Source organism: Chelmon rostratus, chromosome 24 (assembly GCF_017976325.1).
Source record: "Chelmon rostratus isolate fCheRos1 chromosome 24, fCheRos1.pri, whole genome shotgun sequence".
Classification (NCBI taxonomy): Eukaryota; Metazoa; Chordata; class Actinopteri; order Chaetodontiformes; family Chaetodontidae; genus Chelmon; species Chelmon rostratus.
In genome coordinates this window covers 788,238-804,173 of record NC_055681.1, presented here as the reverse complement: position 1 = coordinate 804,173, position 15,936 = coordinate 788,238, and the positions used below count along the sequence as shown (strand labels likewise).

The 15,936-nt window shown below is 47.7% G+C and overlaps 2 protein-coding genes across 3 annotated transcripts in view; one reads left to right on the top strand and one right to left on the bottom strand.

The window, feature by feature from the left end:
* LOC121627660 overlaps positions 1–3,405 on the bottom strand; it is a 29,711-nt gene extending 26,306 nt beyond the window's left edge. Inside the window, exons 1-2 of the mRNA XM_041966686.1 lie at positions 3,281–3,405; positions 89–513 (exon numbers count right to left, since the gene is read on the bottom strand). Coding sequence (XP_041822620.1) covers positions 89–479 — 391 coding nt within the window. The 5' untranslated portion in view covers positions 480–513; positions 3,281–3,405. The remainder of the gene's footprint in view (positions 1–88; positions 514–3,280) is intronic.
* Positions 3,406–7,740: 4,335 nt separating this feature from the next.
* Positions 7,741–15,784, top strand: ephx2 (epoxide hydrolase 2, cytoplasmic). Of its 2 annotated transcripts, XM_041966621.1 has the most exons (18): positions 7,741–7,937; positions 8,953–9,031; positions 9,150–9,312; positions 9,460–9,650; positions 9,726–9,848; positions 10,091–10,162; positions 10,293–10,388; positions 11,068–11,146; positions 11,533–11,567; positions 12,913–12,939; positions 13,059–13,144; positions 13,232–13,343; positions 13,701–13,775; positions 13,866–13,908; positions 13,990–14,092; positions 14,795–14,864; positions 15,418–15,498; positions 15,589–15,784. In XM_041966621.1, exons 1-18 carry the CDS (start codon positions 7,831–7,833, stop codon positions 15,733–15,735), a joined length of 1,689 nt encoding a protein of 562 aa, XP_041822555.1. In that variant the 5' UTR covers positions 7,741–7,830; the 3' UTR covers positions 15,736–15,784. The 2 variants fall into 2 exon arrangements, with proteins under 2 accessions (XP_041822555.1, XP_041822554.1); XM_041966620.1 differs by having other exon boundaries at positions 9,460–9,848.
* The last annotated feature ends 152 nt before the right edge of the window (positions 15,785–15,936 follow it).

Sequence of the window (15,936 nt, the reverse complement as noted above, 5' to 3'; positions counted from 1 at the left end):
AATTAACTGCTGTGATCTGACACAAAATAATAAACATTTGCATATCAAAAATGTGACACACTATCAATAATAATTCTGCTTCAAATACCTAGGAAGTAGTTTAAGTCCATTTGTGCGTCTTCCTTGAAAGAAAAGCAGCTGATCCAGTGGTGCAGGTCAAACCTGTTGGCCTCATTAGAAGCTACGCTCCTCTTCTCAGGGAGAAGGGGTGGCCTGTCCAGGGCCCTCTTTCTCGTGATGTCAATAATCCTGAGGAACTCATAGCAGGCATCTTCCCCTTTTTTTGTGACTGAGTCCAGTATTTTTCTGCTTTTATCGTAGTCATCTCCCTCTGCCTTTATTTTACTGACCTCTTCATCACTGAAAACTCCTCGCTGATACAAGTTCTCCACAATCACTGACAGATTCTTCAATTCTCTGACAAGATGGCGTCTGGCTGTGATGACGTAATTTAAAGCAGACTGTGTTGTACAAGCCATGTGTCCTCACTAATGTCAGGACAACTCCAATGATCTGGAAAACAAGATTTGAAGCAGTAAACTGTAAATAACAGATTTCAGTGTCAGCATTAGACAGTTGATCATTTGAGGGTTTGGAACAAAACTGCAAATACACAAATGTGATTTTTATTGAAGCAGTCGTGTCCACTGAGATGAATAAAAAGGGGATTCATTCCAGTACTAATATTAATGTTTGACACCGTTGACTCTGTATTTTAAAACAAAATGTCAACTTCATGTTTCCTGTTTGGCTGTGTAAAGATGACTATCTCTAATATAGAATAAAGCAGAATGGGATAATGTGCTGATAATCACAATCTATTGACTATAAATTGCAAATATACTCTCATTCTGAATCTGACGCAGCAACACGTTTCAAACACGTTGTGACAGGAGCAACTAAAGACTGGGAAAGATGTGGAACGCTCCAAAAACACCTGTTTGGATCATTCCACAGGTGAACAGGTTGATTGGTAACAGGTGAGAGTATCATGATTGAAAGGCTCAGTGGTTCACAGCGAGGATGGAGCGAGGGTCAACACTTTGTCAGCACGTGATTGGATAAAGAGATTAACACCTGGACTCAGGAACACTTCAGGAAACTGCACAGTTTGATTGGAAATGACTGAATCGATTTTTTTTCTTGTTACACACAACGTCTCTACTGTTTTAGAATGAGTGTTGAACAAGTACCTAAAAATGTGCTGTAAACTGAAATCTATTGAGTTATATTCCACCACTGGTCACTTCTATAATAATAATAAAAATAATAATAATACATTTTATTTGTTAAAAGCGCCTTTCAGGACACTCAAGGACACTTCACATCACAAAGAATATCACGTCTAAATTTAGCCACTTCATGTATCCAAACAAATGCAATGCAAACTTGAGTCAATGTACTGGATGGATCACCACTTTGTAAAAAACTGCACTGGCAAGTAGTCCAACAGTTTAACAACAATTCTTCTCAACACACATCTGTAAGGGATTTAGGAATTCACCATCTTCCAACTGTGATGGAATTTTTACATGTTTCTATACTTTTCTATTTTGTTTTTTTATATAGTTGATCTGTAGTCTTAGCTGTTTTATTGTTGTATTGACAAGAGGATGTCCTGGTGGATTTTTTTGTTTTAACCTACTGCAATTAACTCCCAGGGTGCCAAAGTAAATGACCTGATGTTATCACACCTAACTGTAAAGTCCTGAGAACAGGACATCATCAAGTTTTATTGCAGACAACTGTTTTTCTGTTGCCATCTGTTAAACCAGTTCTGCTGAGACCAAAGGCATGTCAGACTGTAAGAATGGGGTGAAAACATCTGATCAGGGAGCACAACTCTGAACTGCTTACTGCCGTGTGGTTCTGTGGCTGTGTCTCCTCTCTATACAGATTAAACACTTTGTGCACGTTACTTGCTTTCCAGAGTGGTTTGTTTGGCTCTCTATAGGCAGACCCCTCTCAACACACCCCATATTAACATTAAAAGACGCAGAGAAACCAGAAAAATCTCTGCACGTAAGGAACAAGGCCAAAAACTGACACTGAATGGCTGTGACCTTCAATCCCTCAGACAGTGCTGCTTTAAAACTGACTATACACACCACGGCAGGAGCGAAGGAATACTTCAGACAACCACTGTTAGTATGCAAAGCAAAAGCCAGATTTGACAAGTCCACATATCAAACTGTTTTTGGAGATCATGGATGTCGTGTCCTCCGAGATAAAGTGGAAAAGGACATATACATATATGTCTTTTTTGAATGAAATGTGTTAAGTTTCATTATTTTTTATCTAACTATAAGATTAAAGAGCCTGTACATCACACTGACTCAGAGGCCTCAAAGTCTCTACTGGTGATGGACTCATCAGCTGTCTGGGCTGCCTGTACCTGATTTTCCTGATCACATATATTATCAAATCAATATTGGAGAGCTGAGAGCTCCAAGAGTCTCACATCAAGGTTAGCTGGGGGGGGGGCATATGCAGTTACTGGCACTGCTGAAGGCTGAAAAAGTACCTTCACCCCTTGTGCATTATTTTGAGGGGAAAATAAATATCTGTATTTACTTATTTAAGAACTTCTAACTTCATTGTGTACTTTCCACTTCAGAACCAAAGTCAACTATTGAACTATTGATTGAGGAACAAAAAGTAAATACGATGTAAGAGAAAAACCTTAACTTTTTGCGCCAACGTTGCGTTCATCATAGCTACTTTGCTAACAGCAACACAAAGTTAGCTAACGTATCGCTTTAAAATGAGCTTAAAATGCGTCCAGATATCAGTTTCTTTAACGCACCTTGTTTTCTCTTCTACAGAAGAAAAAAGACGCCATTAACCTCTCCCGCACCGTCTTCATTTAACACGAACACCGTGACATTCGTCCGTTAGCTTCTCCGTTACTTTTCCGTTACCGTCAGATCAGTCAGTCACATCCGCCTGAGTTCCTTTCAAAATAAAACATGTGCGCCCTTTGCACAGGAAGTACCAAAATGAAGCACCGTCGACCAAAATACTTCATGCGCGCGCTTTACGTCCACAAAACACACAGTGTATGTGGGTCACCAACAGTTTAGTTCAACGTGAGAGACCACTTTGGAAGTGCTGGGATGTTACTTCATACAAACAGTCATACATTGTAAATACAGTGGATCAAGTTATGCAATATTTCTGAACATAATAATCATCCGCAGGTGTTTCCTTGAAAAGGTCTCTGACGATGATAACTGAAAATAAACGGATAAAACACTGTTCACTTCTTCCCTCCACTCACCTGGACGGCGAAGTGTTCTCTGCATCCACACAGGAATGTATGGAAGTAGTTTTCTGTGTAACAGCAGGTCAAAGGTTTCATTAATCCAACGGTGCAGCCTCGTGGACGAAGACCAAAGCTTCCTGGTCTGTTACTTTCTGTTTTGCTGTCCAACACTTCAAAGTCAAAGTCAAAGTCAAAGTCAGCTTTATTGTCAATTCTGCAGTATGTACAGGACAAACAGAGAATCGAAATTGCGTTACTCTTCAACCCTTTGTGACAGGACATATATTAGAAAAGAGATAAATAAGAAAAACTGTACAATCTAAATAAAAACTGTACAAACTAAGTAAAAATTGTACAAACTAAACAGTGAAACATTGAGAATGTAATAGTGCAAATGTAAACGGTAGTGCAAAAAGAATTAGCTTAACAACTGGTGGTGAATAAAGTGACAGTGTGTTGTTTTCCTGAGGGGAGGGGTTCAAATCAGTGAGAGTTTGTAGAGTCCAGGGTGTATACGTGTGTGTGTGTGTGTGTGTGTGTGTGTGTGAGTGTGTGTGGTGGGGGCATATCAGAGTCCAGAGTGTGTGTGTGTGGTGGGGGGCATTTAGAGTCCAGGGTGTGTGTGTGTGTGTGGTAGTGGTGGTGGTGGGGGGGTATTTCAGTGTCCAGCCAGGGAGTGTGTGTGTGTCTGTGTCTGTGTGTGTGTGTTTTGGGGGGGAAGTTATAGTCCAGGTTGAGTGTTTGTGTGGAGGAGGGGGAGGGCAGGGAGAGAGTTCAGCATCCTGACAGCCTGGTGGACGAAGCTGTCCCGCAGTCTGCTGGTCTTGGCCCGCAGACTCTGCAGTCTCCTCCCTGATGGCAGCAGGCTGAAGAGGCTGTGTGACGGGTGGGTGGGGTCACTCGCAATGCAGAGGGCTTTGCGAGTGAGGCGGGAGGTGTAGAGGTCGTGGAGGGAGGGGAGAGAAGCACCGACGATCTTCTCAGCTGCTCTCACGATGCGCTGGAGGTTCTTCCTGCAGGACGTGGAGCAGGCGCCGTACCACACGGTGATGCTGCTGGTCAGGACGCTCTCGATGGTGCCTCTGTAGAAGGTGTGCATGATGGGGGCCGGGGCTCTAGCTTTCCTCAGTTTGCGGAGGACGTAGAGGCGCTGGTTCGCTTTCTTGGCCAGCGATGTGGTGTTGGTGGTCCAGGAGAAGTCCTCAGTGACGTGCACACCCAGGAATTTGGTGCTGCTTACCCTCTCCACTGTAGCACCATTGATGGTAAGGGGGGCATACTGGGGGCGTCTTCTCCTGAAGTCCACAACAATCTCTTTCGTCTTCTCCACATTCAGAGAGAGATTGTTGTGTTCACACCACGAGGCCAGGCGGCTCACCTCGTTCCTGTAGTCCGCCTCGTCGTCGTTGCTGATGAGACCCACCACAGTCGTGTCATCGGCGAACTTGACGAGGAGGTTGGAGCTGTGGGACGGTGTGCAGTCGTGGGTCAGCAGGGTGAAGAGGAGGGGGCTCATCACACATCCTTGGGGGGCCCCCGTGTTCAGTGTGGTGGTGCTGGATGTGTTCCTGCCGACCCGAACTGCCTGAGGTCTCCCAGTCAGGAAGTCCAGCAGCCAGTTGCACAGAGAGGTGTTTAATCCCAGCTGGTCCAGTTTTGCGATGAGCTGTTGTGGGATGATTGTGTTGAATGCTGAGCTGAAGTCTATGAACAGCATTCTGACGTAAGAGTCTTTTTTGTCCAGGTGTGTGAGGGCTGAGTGGAGGGCAGTGGATCGTGCGGTCATCGGTCGAGCGGTTGGGCCGATAAGCAAACTGTAAGGGGTCCAGGGAGGGTGGGAGGACAGTCTTGATGTGTTTCAACACTAGCCGTTCGAAGCACTTCATGAGGATGGGGGTGAGTGCTACCGGACGGTAGTCATTGAAACAGGAGGGCGACGACTTCTTCGGGACAGGGATGATGGTGGTGGTTTTGAAGCATGTGGGGACAACAGCTTGGCTCAGCGAGATGTTGAAGATGTCTGTGAAGACATCCGTGAGCTCTCCGGCACAGTCCCTCAGCACGCGACCAGGAATGTTGTCAGGACCAGAAGCTTTGCGAGCGTTGATCCTGCTGAGTGTCCTCCTTACACTGTCAGGGGACAGTGACAGCACCTGTTCGCCGGGACAGGATGGGGATTTTTGTGCAGGTGTGCTGTTGTGTGCTTCGAAGCGAGCAAAGAAGTCATTCAGCTCATTTAGCAGGGGGGTGGAGCTGTCACAGGTCTGCGGCGGGGGTTTGTAGTCCGTGATGGTCTGTATCCCTCGCCACAGGCTCTGCGTATCCCTGCTGTCGCTGAAGCGATGAGCTATCCTCCTGGAGTACACCTTCTTGGCCTCTCTGATGCCGCGTGACAGGTTGGCTCTGGCTGTCCTCAGGCCCCCGTCGTCTCCTTCTCTGAAGGCCGTGTTACGGGCCTTCAGCAGCCTGTGGACCTCTCCTGTCAGCCTGTCAGCCGTGGCTTTTGACGTCGCCACGGCTTTTGACGTCTGTGTACTCCTGGAGGTCGGTGATGTTGTTGTAGGTGGCACCCTGTTTAAACACGTCCCAGTTTGTGGTGTTAAAACAGTCCTGAAGTTCCTCCAAAGACCCTTCGGGCCACACTCGCACCTCTTTCAGAACTGGTTTGGCGACTTTAACCAGTGGTCTGTATGCTGGCATTAGCATGACAGTGATGTGGTCAGAGGCGCCGAGGTGGGGGAGGGGAAGGGCCTTGTAAGCTCCTCTCTGGGTGGTGTAAACCTGGTCCAGTGTGTTATGTCCACGTGTTGGAAAGTCTATGTGTTTGTATAGCTTCGGAAACATCCTCTTTGGGTCTGCATGGTTGAAATCCCCAGCCAGGATGAGGAAGGCATCTGGGTGGGCAGTCTGCTGCTCACTGACGTGTTGGTACAGTTCATTCAATGCCTCGCTCCTGTTGTTTTCATTGGAGCTCGGAGGGATGTAAACAGCCACAAGCAGTATGGCTGTAAACTCCCTCGGGAGGTAAAAGGGTCGGCATTTTATGACCATAAACTCCACCAGTAGTGAGCAGTGCTTGCAGATCACAACAGCGTCACGACACCAGTCATTGTTGATGTAAACACAGAGTCCCCCGCCGCGTGTCTTACCTCCCTCAGCGAGAGCTCTGTCTGCTCGATAGCAGGTTAGCCGCTCGAGCTGAATGGCGTGGTCCGTTACGCTGTTGTTGAGCCAAGTTTCCGTGAAAACATACACACAGCACTCTCCCGCAGACTTCTGGGTTGTCCGTAGAAGGCGTAGGTATCCAGTTTATTGTCCAAAGAGCGTACGTTGGCCAGCATGATGGTGGGGATAGCCGGCTTGTGTGGGCTAGCTGCTAGCCTGGCTCGGATACCTCCGCGCTTACCCCGCTTCTGCTTCCTCTGACGCCGCTTGTGTCGCCTCCACTGTGGGCGAGGTGCAGGACTGGGGGGCGGTGTTGTAGTAGGCCTCCGGAGCAGACCGCAGTCTCGTAGCTCTTCCTCTTGCACGGCGTGTCAGACGCTGACGGCCACAAGGTGTCACTGTTGGACCAGAAGACACGAACTGAGGGTCAACACCAGAGTCAGAGGTTTCATGAAATATTGAATTCTTCCCATATTTTGACCACAAGATGCTAAATATTAGAAACACCTCCACAAGCTGGAGCTTCTGAAATTGACTCAACACCTCCCAAACTCAGCTGTAACACACACCGAACATCAGCAGGAGACAGGAGAGGCGGAGGCGTTCAGAACCGAAAACTTCTCAACAACTGAAGGATAGATCGATCAGAATCAGCAGAGGACGAATCCTGATGTTCCCTTTCAAATGTTCTCCAGATGTAATATGAATATTCTATCCAGGCTGATTTCTGCCAGGTGTGCTCCTGTCTTCTCCTCCTGACCCTGCCCATGTGCCAACAAAGAGCCACTGCTGATTGTTGAAATAATCACGTGTTTCTTCAGTTTTCTCCGCTGTCGACTGAAAACGTGTCGAGCTGTGACCCTCAAACTGAGACAGTCTGTGCCTGCACCTGTTACCCTCACTGCTCACCTGAACCTCGGTGAACCTTGATCTCTGCTGACTTCACAGCTGAATTTCAGATGTGGAGGCGCAGCAGTGAAATCCACAGTCAGCAGAGTCTGAGAAAAACAGGCTGCAAGCACTGAAGGGATATTTTATTTTTCTTGAAGATTAGATATCATGCATGAACACAACAAAACAAATGAGCCCCAGTGGAAAACAACATAAAAATAATCTATACTTAATAAACCTTTTCCTTTCTGAGTGTAAACCTTCGTCATATAAATCCACTGTTGGGAAAGATGTGGAGGTATTTGCATGTCAACACAGGAAGTGTCACTTTGTCCCTGATCTGGGTCAAGTGCGGGCTTGCATGATGAGTGGGTGGACCTGCTCTGTGAGTCTGTTCAGAGGGCAAAGTTTCCCCTCCCCCCCTGAGTGGAAGCTTTGTGCAGCAGCTGCAGCAGAGAAGTCTCAGTCCTGCTAAGACACCGAAGCCGCTTCACTCAGGCTCACCGGAGATGAACGGGGACAAGAAAGCCGTCTTGTTCAGCTTCTGGGGCGTCGTTGTCTCGTCCAGACCTCATGCTGTCTTTCACAAGTTGGAGGAGTTGCATAACCTGCCAGGGTAAGACCACAATCTGCGCACTGTAAAAAATGAGCTGCCCAGTAAGCTGTTTGATTTGAAGGAAGTATTTCTCTCCAACCTGTGACTTGACATTAGAATAAGTTTGTTTTTGTCAGCTGTCAGTGGAAGCAGTGAGTGCTTCAGTGCGGATCAGATCTGACCTGAAGCTGCTGTTACTCTTTAACACATTGTGCAACTGCAAACAAGTTCAGAAGGAAGGCACACGCACTACATGGCCAAAAGTAAATGGACGCATCACACTGAATGGGATCTTTGGCAAAATAAGATTTCTACAGACTCGTTCGCAGCTTTAAAGTAAGTAAACTCACATCATGCTGCACCGTTCACACCCACCAAACTGAACAGCCATCAGCTTCCTGCTGCGCTTTGAAAGAAAGTGAGTTCAGTCCTCACGATTCTTCTGACATGTTTCTAAAAAAAGGTGTTCCAGTACAGCTGATTTTTTAACTGACATCAGTAACAGCACTGCAGAACGAGGAGAGGGACAAACCCATCACTGGACGCCGCAGCATTAAGGCATCTGTTCACTGGAACTGAGAGGCTCAAACCGAACCAGAAAACCAGATCCAGAAAGCCCCCAAAGCCCCAAATGAAAGCTGCTTCAGAGAGAAGTCTCTGCTGAATGCAAGTGATGTAATGTCCTCAGTGTCCACATACTTCTGGCCACATTGTGTCTCAGCGAGCCTGAAAACTGTGATGGTGCAACAGCAACATGATAAGTCGGCCTGCAACTGATGACTATTGACGTTACTGATTGACAGACGGCTGTTTATTTCAGTCTGTAACATTAGACTCAAAGGAGTCAAAATGAAAGATGTTCAGGTCAGAAGGAGAGAAAACCGAGAAACAGGAAGTTCGGTCTGACTCATCGGCTCAGCACGCCAGCTGAACTTCAACAAACGCAGACAGAGACGCAGAGGACGCAGTTTGTGTCTCGCGAGCTTCGATTATTGACCCTCCTCGTGTCTTTCGTCTTCGTCTCTGTGGTTCTCAGTGGCTTTCTGTCCAGCGTGGCGTCCCAGAAGGACGGCGCGCTGAGGCGGGCGGAGAGAGGCGAGGTGACGCTTTCTCAGGTGAGTGAGGTCAACATCACCTGCTGCTGTTTCCTGTTACCATGGCGACTGACTCTGGAATGAGTCCTCAGATGGGGCCGTTCTGCTCAGCTGTGTGTGTGTGTGTGTGTGTGTGTAGATGACGCCGGCGTTGGAGGCGGAGTGTGTGAAGGAGGCTCAGCTCAGGGGTGTGACTCTGCCGTCTGATTGGTCAGTCAGACGCCTGCTGGAGGAGCTCAGAGAGGCCATGATGGACGTCCGGCCAGCTGTGCTGAAGACAGCTGCCAGTCTGCGTCACCGCGGTACGAAAACATCGACACATCTGCACACAAACACACACAGCAGCGGGGGCCAAAGGGTGGCCCGTGGACCAAATCTGGCCCTCAAACACTGAAACTGAAACTTCCTCTTTCACTGTTAAATTAAAGCTTTGACTTCTCCATCACCAGGGTTACTGACAGCCGTGCTGGCCAATCACTGGCTCGACGACAGCGCGGCCGGAGACGGTCCAGCCCGCCTCCTCTCTCTGCTGGGCGGCCATTTTGACCTGGTCCTCCAGTCCTGCCGCTCAGGTCACAGGGTCCCCGAGCCCTCCATGTTCAGCTGTGCTCTGCAGCACCTGGGAGTGACATCACAGCAGGTAGAGGACAGTTTACTTCCTGGAACCGCAGGTAAGAACTCTGAGAGGACAAGCAGCCTGTCTGTCTCGTTTCAGGCTCTGTGGCTGGACGCGGACGATGAAGGTGTGAAGGCAGCAGAGGGAGCGGGGATGAAGGCCATCCTGGTGGAAAATCTGGACGACGCTCTGGACAAACTGGCCAACTTCACCGGAGTTCAGGTGAGGAGGGAGGAGGGAGGAGGGAGGCGATAAACAGGAGACGAGCTGACTTTGACTGGGACAGAATTGAGAGGATGAACCGGTCTAAGATCGTGCACATGAAAGACACGAGGCCGTCCTGCTGCATCCACCGAAAACTCAACAGCAAACACAGTGTGTGTGTGTGTGTGTGTGTGTGTGTGTGTGTGTGTGTGTGTGTGTGTGTGTGTGTGTGTGTGTGTGTGTGTGTGTGTGTGTTTCAGGCTGTCGGAGCAGACAGTCCTCCACCCTCCTGCAGCCCAGATGAAGTGTCTCATGGATACGTCACCATCAGGGTAATAATCTGTATCAGCGCCAGCATGTTATTCTCATCATGTTGTTTTCTTGTGCCATTAATGAGGATTGTGTGTGTGTGTGTGTGTGTGTGTGTGTGTGCGTGCATGTGTGTGTGTGCGTGTGTGTCAGCCTGGCGTGCGGACTCATTATGTTGAAATGGGCTCAGGTCCTGCAGTTCTGCTGTGTCACGGCTTCCCTGAGAGCTGGTACTCCTGGAGGTATCAGGTAACGAACAGTGCAGAGCAACACAGCTTCATCCTCCACATGGAGATATTAATACTCAGAGCCTGCGTAGAGAAGTATTCAGGTCGTTTACTTCAGAAAAAGTACTGATAGCACACTGTAAAAGTACTCTGCTACAAGTAAAATAATTAAAATGTTACTGGAGTAAAAGTATAAAGACAAAAATGCACTTCAAGTATTACAGTGAAAGTATAATCAGTAAAATGTACTTGAAGTATTGAAGTAAAAGTATTAAGTGCAGTAAAATGTCCTGTGACTGTTCTCCTGTTCTATCTGACCTCATCAGATTACTGTGACTCAGTCGTTCATGTCAAAGCAGGATTTTACTGTTGGAGCTGGTTGAGCTTCATTTGAACTAATGATTCTTTTTCTGGATCAATCAGCTGATTATTTCCTCCATTAATCGATCGATCGATCGGTTTGGAAACATTGTGAAAATAGTGAGAAATGTGGTGACGATGAGGCCAAAGTGACGCCTTCACAATGAAAATGAATGAAAAGAAAAGACTCAAGTAAAGTACAAGTACCTCCAACACGTATGTGCTGAAGTACAGTACTTGAGTAAAAATACTGAGCTACATTCCATCAGTGGTAAAAAGCAAACAGAGGGTTGTTGCTCACAGTTTTTGGAGTGTTTTCATGCTTGGTGTCTCTCTGGCAGATTCCAGCTGTGGCAGCAGCAGGATTCAGGGTGTTGGCTCTGGACATGAAGGGATATGGAGAGTCCACAGCGCCCCCAGGTGTGTGTCAGTCAAAGTTCAACACTGAATACTCTGGAAAATATTCTCTGTAAAATTCTGCATGTACTCACTGAATCAACAACATGTCAACAAGCCATCCTGTCGAAGTGCAGCAGTGACATTTCAATGAGGTCTGTGCTGCCCCCTGCTGGACACTGACACACAATCCACCTTCACTTTGTTATCTGCTTCTTCATTGTGTGGCATGTCATTTTAACAGCGGTGGACTGTAACTAAGTACATTTACTCAAGTACTTCCACCACTGCAGTTTATCACGTTTCTCATTTAATTAGAAAAAAGCAAATTTGACAGATTTCGTGTTCTGAGGGTTCAAACTGCAGCTCATGAAGCCTTTTCTCATTCCTGTGTCGTCTTCCACCGACAGACATCGAGGAATATTCTCAGGAGCAGCTGTGCAAGGTACCAACACACCAACACACACTCCTCACGCTGCATGAGACACACGCTGCATGAGACACACGCTGCATGAGACACACGCTGCATACAAATACACACTGCATGAGACACGCACTGCATGAGACACACATTGCATACAAATACACACTGCATGAGACACACGTTGCATGAGACACACACTGCATGAGACACACACTGCATACAAAAACACACTGCATGAGACACACGTTGCATGAGACACACACTGCATGAGACACACACTGCAAGAGACACACGCTGCATGAGACACACGCTGCATACAAATACGCACTGCATGAGACACACACTGCATACAAATACACACTGCATGAGACACACACTGCAAGAGACACACGCTGCATGAGACACACGCTGCATACAAATACACACTGCATGAGACACACGCGGCATACAAATACACACTGCATGAGACACGAGCTGCATACAAATACACACTGCATGAGACACGCACTGCATGAGACACACACTGCAAGAGACACACGCTGCATACAAATACACACTGCATGAGACACACACGGCATACAAATACACACTGCATGAGACACACACTGCAAGAGACACACGCTGTATACAAATACACACTGCATGAGACACACACGGCATACAAATACACACTGCATGAGACACACACTGCAAGAGACACACGCTGCATACAAATACACACTGCATGAGACACACGCTGCATACAAATACACACTGCATGAGACACACACTGCAAGAGACACACACTGCATACAAATACACACTGCATGAGACACACACTGCATGAGACACACGCTGCATACAAATACACACTGCATGAGACACACGCTGCATACAAATACACACTGCATGAGACACACACTGCAAGAGACACACGCTGTATACAAATACACACTGCATGAGACACACGCTGCATACAAATACACACTGCATGAGACACACGCTGCATGAGACACACGCTGTATACAAATACACACTGCATGAGACACACGCTGCATGAGACACACGCTGTATACAAATACACACTGCATGAGACACACGCTGCATACAAATACACACTGCATGAGACACACACTGCATGAGACACACGCTGCATACAAATACACACTGCATGAGACACACGCTGCATACAAATACACACTGCATGAGACACACACTGCATGAGACACACGCTGTATACAAATACACACTGCATGAGACACGCACTGCATTTAAATGCACGCTGCATGAGACACACGCTGCATGAGACACACGCTGCATACAAATACACACACTGAATGAGACACACACTTCAGAATCATATAAAATGCTGTTTTTTTCCCTCCAGGATTTAATCACATTCATGGACAAAATGGTGAGTAATAACACAGCACACACACCTCAGCACACACTCATTAGCCTCAGTGATGATGGTGAAGAGCAGGTGGTGATCTTCATCTGCTGGATGTGACATTGTCTCTGTCCCGTCTCCAGTCCATACCACAGGTCACCCTGGTGGGTCATGACTGGGGCGGCTTCCTGGTGTGGACCCTGGCTCAGTATTACCCTGAGAGAGTCAGGTGAACACACACACACACACTCACACTCACACACACACACACACACAGTGCTTGATGCTGTAGTGATGTTTCTTCTTGTGTGTGAAGGGCTGTGGCGTCTCTGAACACTCCTCTGTTCCCTGCCGATCCGTCTGTTCCTCCTGCAGAGAAACTGAAGGCCGTCCCCATCTTTGACTACCAGCTCTACTTCCAGAAACCTGTAAGTCTGTCTGCGGCGTGCTAACATGCTAACATGCTAACACAGCAGCTGCTTCCTGTCTCTGAACTTTTACTGGAGTATAAAGCAGTAAAACCACAGAGTAGAAATACTCTTCCACAAGCTAAAAGAAGTCAAAGACTGCAGCTGAGTCACATTCGCAATCTATTTATGAGTGTTTGTCACGATGTGGTTAGCCTAGCTTAGCATAAAGACTGAAAGCAGAGGTTCAGAACACACCTTTACCTCAAACAGAAATGGAAAAGGGTCATTTTAAATCAACAAATGTCACCAAATATTTGTTGCATCTCTGTGGATAAAAGCTTCAATGCAAACTGTGCCTGTGTGTGTTTGCTGCAGGGTGTCGCAGAGGCCGAACTGGAGAAGGACTTGGAGAGAACGTTCAAGATCTTCTTTTTCAGCAGTGCCGAAGCAGTGAGCGCGCGCACACGCACACACACACGCACGCGCACACGCACACACACTCTATCTCTTCATGTCTTATAATGGCTGTTTCTCTCTCAGGTGAAGCGTCCTGCCCTCAGCACTGCAGGAGTCTGTGCTCGAGGTGAGACTCTCAGACTGAACATCGTTAATGAAACCTCTGGAACTCGTTAAGAACCGTCACCCACCGCCGGTGTTGTTGCAGGTGGTCTGTTTGTGGGGTTGCCGGAGCAGATTTCCCAGAGCTCCATGCTGACGGAGGCCGACCTGCAGTACTACGTCAGCCAGTACAAAGAGCGAGGCTTCAGGTGGCAAACACTGAGCGACAGGAAGCATGAACAGCAAAGCTCAGCTCTCAACCCCTCAACACTTGGTCATTAACACTCAGGGACCCTGCAGGGGCCGCTGCTTTCTCACTGATCACAAAATCGTACTGCGATCGATGCTTTGACACTTCACATGTTCTGAATATGCGGCACGACATAAAGCACGTGATCAGACTCAGGAGCCTCGCTGACTCCATGTTTAGTGTCAAGCTGAAACAATTAGTCAATGAATTGGCTAAAAATTAAACGATTCACTGTTTAATTCATTTCTTCATGAAATCAAAAAAGACTCATGCAGCTCGAGTTTTTACTGACGCAGTCGCAGTGACTCATGATCAGGATGGAGGACGCTGCTGAGTGGGACGCAGCATCCTGCAGTCACCAGAATACATCGGACGTTTCTGCAAACCACAGATCGTTTACATCTGTACATATCGAACCAGGCGAGCCGGCTGCTGAGCAGCAGAACCGAAACCAGACCTGAACCACAGGGGCTGTCACAACATGAAACTGACAATTTGAATGCAAAGAAACGTAAAATTCAAACATGAAGTTTGAAGTTCCAACATGTCTGTGATCTGCAGAAACATGAACATACCAGCGATGAGGTTGAATTTTGATAACAAAGTGAAAAGGATCATCACACTCCGGTGATGGATAATCGCCTTGTGTTGCGTCTCACAGGAGGCCGTTGAACTGGTATCGGAACGGGGAGGCCAACTGGAGGTGGATGTGTTCTCGTCCCACCGGAAAGGTTTGTTACAACATCACACACACACACACACACACACACACACACACACACACACACACACACACACACACACACACACACACACACACACACACATATTGAAAAACCTTGAACACTGTGGAGCATCTTCCAGTCCTTCAAAAACATCCTGGAAAATGACAAATCAGCTCCAAATGTCCCAGACAGCAGCGAGTTGTCCTGGAAAAGGTTTGAATGAGGACAGACGGCCACTGCAGTGGACGTTCCTTCACTTGTGCTGCTGTTTGAAGCATCAGGCTGCTGTTTTATCAGCTCATGATGCTCCTGCAGCAGCTGGAGGACGACCACTTCCAGCTGTTCACCTTCATGTAACCGATGAAAACCAGCGGCTGCAAACAGAGAAACCCACGTTTGTTCGTTTCATCCTCGAAAAAGTGACATTAATCTTCATCCGATCACGAAACAGTCGATCGTTCACGTCTTGTTATCAACAGACACCAAGAAAAGACCGATGATGTGTTTCACTGAACTGTCAATCACAGAGCGTGTGTGTGTGTGTGTGTGTGTGTGTTAGCTGCTGATGCCTGCACTGATGGTGACGACCGGTAAAGACCAGGTCCTGCTGCCGGACTTCTCCAAAGGAATGGAGGACTTGGTGAGACACACGAGGCAAAAACAGCACAATGGCGATGGATCGTTATAGATTATTGGAAATGGATCTGACGTGTCGGTTTGTTGACGGCAGATCCCGAACCTGAGCAGAGGACACATCGAGGAATGTGGACACTGGACTCAGATGGACCGGCCGGCAGAGACCAACAGCATCCTGATATCATGGCTAAAAGAAACACACAAGAAGGCCGGAGGGGTTACTGTGGCCCCCAGACTGTGAGGGGGAGGCAGAGAGGATGAGAGGGAGGAAGAAGGAGAGAGGGAGGACAGAGGAGGAAGAGAGGAGAGAGGGAGGGAGGGGAAGAGGGAGAGAGGGAGGGAGGGGAAGAGGGAGAGAGGGAGGGAGGAGAGAGGAGGAAGAGGGGAGGGAAGGAGGAGAGAGGAGGAAGAGAGGGGGGAGGGAGGAGAGAGGGAGGAAGGA

What these genes read in the sequence shown, in the direction of transcription:
- ephx2 (XM_041966620.1), top strand. Translation starts at nt 7,831, where the DNA reads ATGAACGGGGACAAGAAAGCCGTCTTGTTCAGCTTCTGGGGCGTCGTT. An exon ending in TACAAAGAGCGAGGCTTCAG is followed by an intron (nt 14,093 to 14,794) that starts GTGGCAAACACT and finishes TGCGTCTCACAG; the next exon opens with GAGGCCGTTGAACTGGTATC. An exon ending in CCAAAGGAATGGAGGACTTG is followed by an intron (nt 15,499 to 15,588) that starts GTGAGACACACG and finishes TGTTGACGGCAG; the next exon opens with ATCCCGAACCTGAGCAGAGG.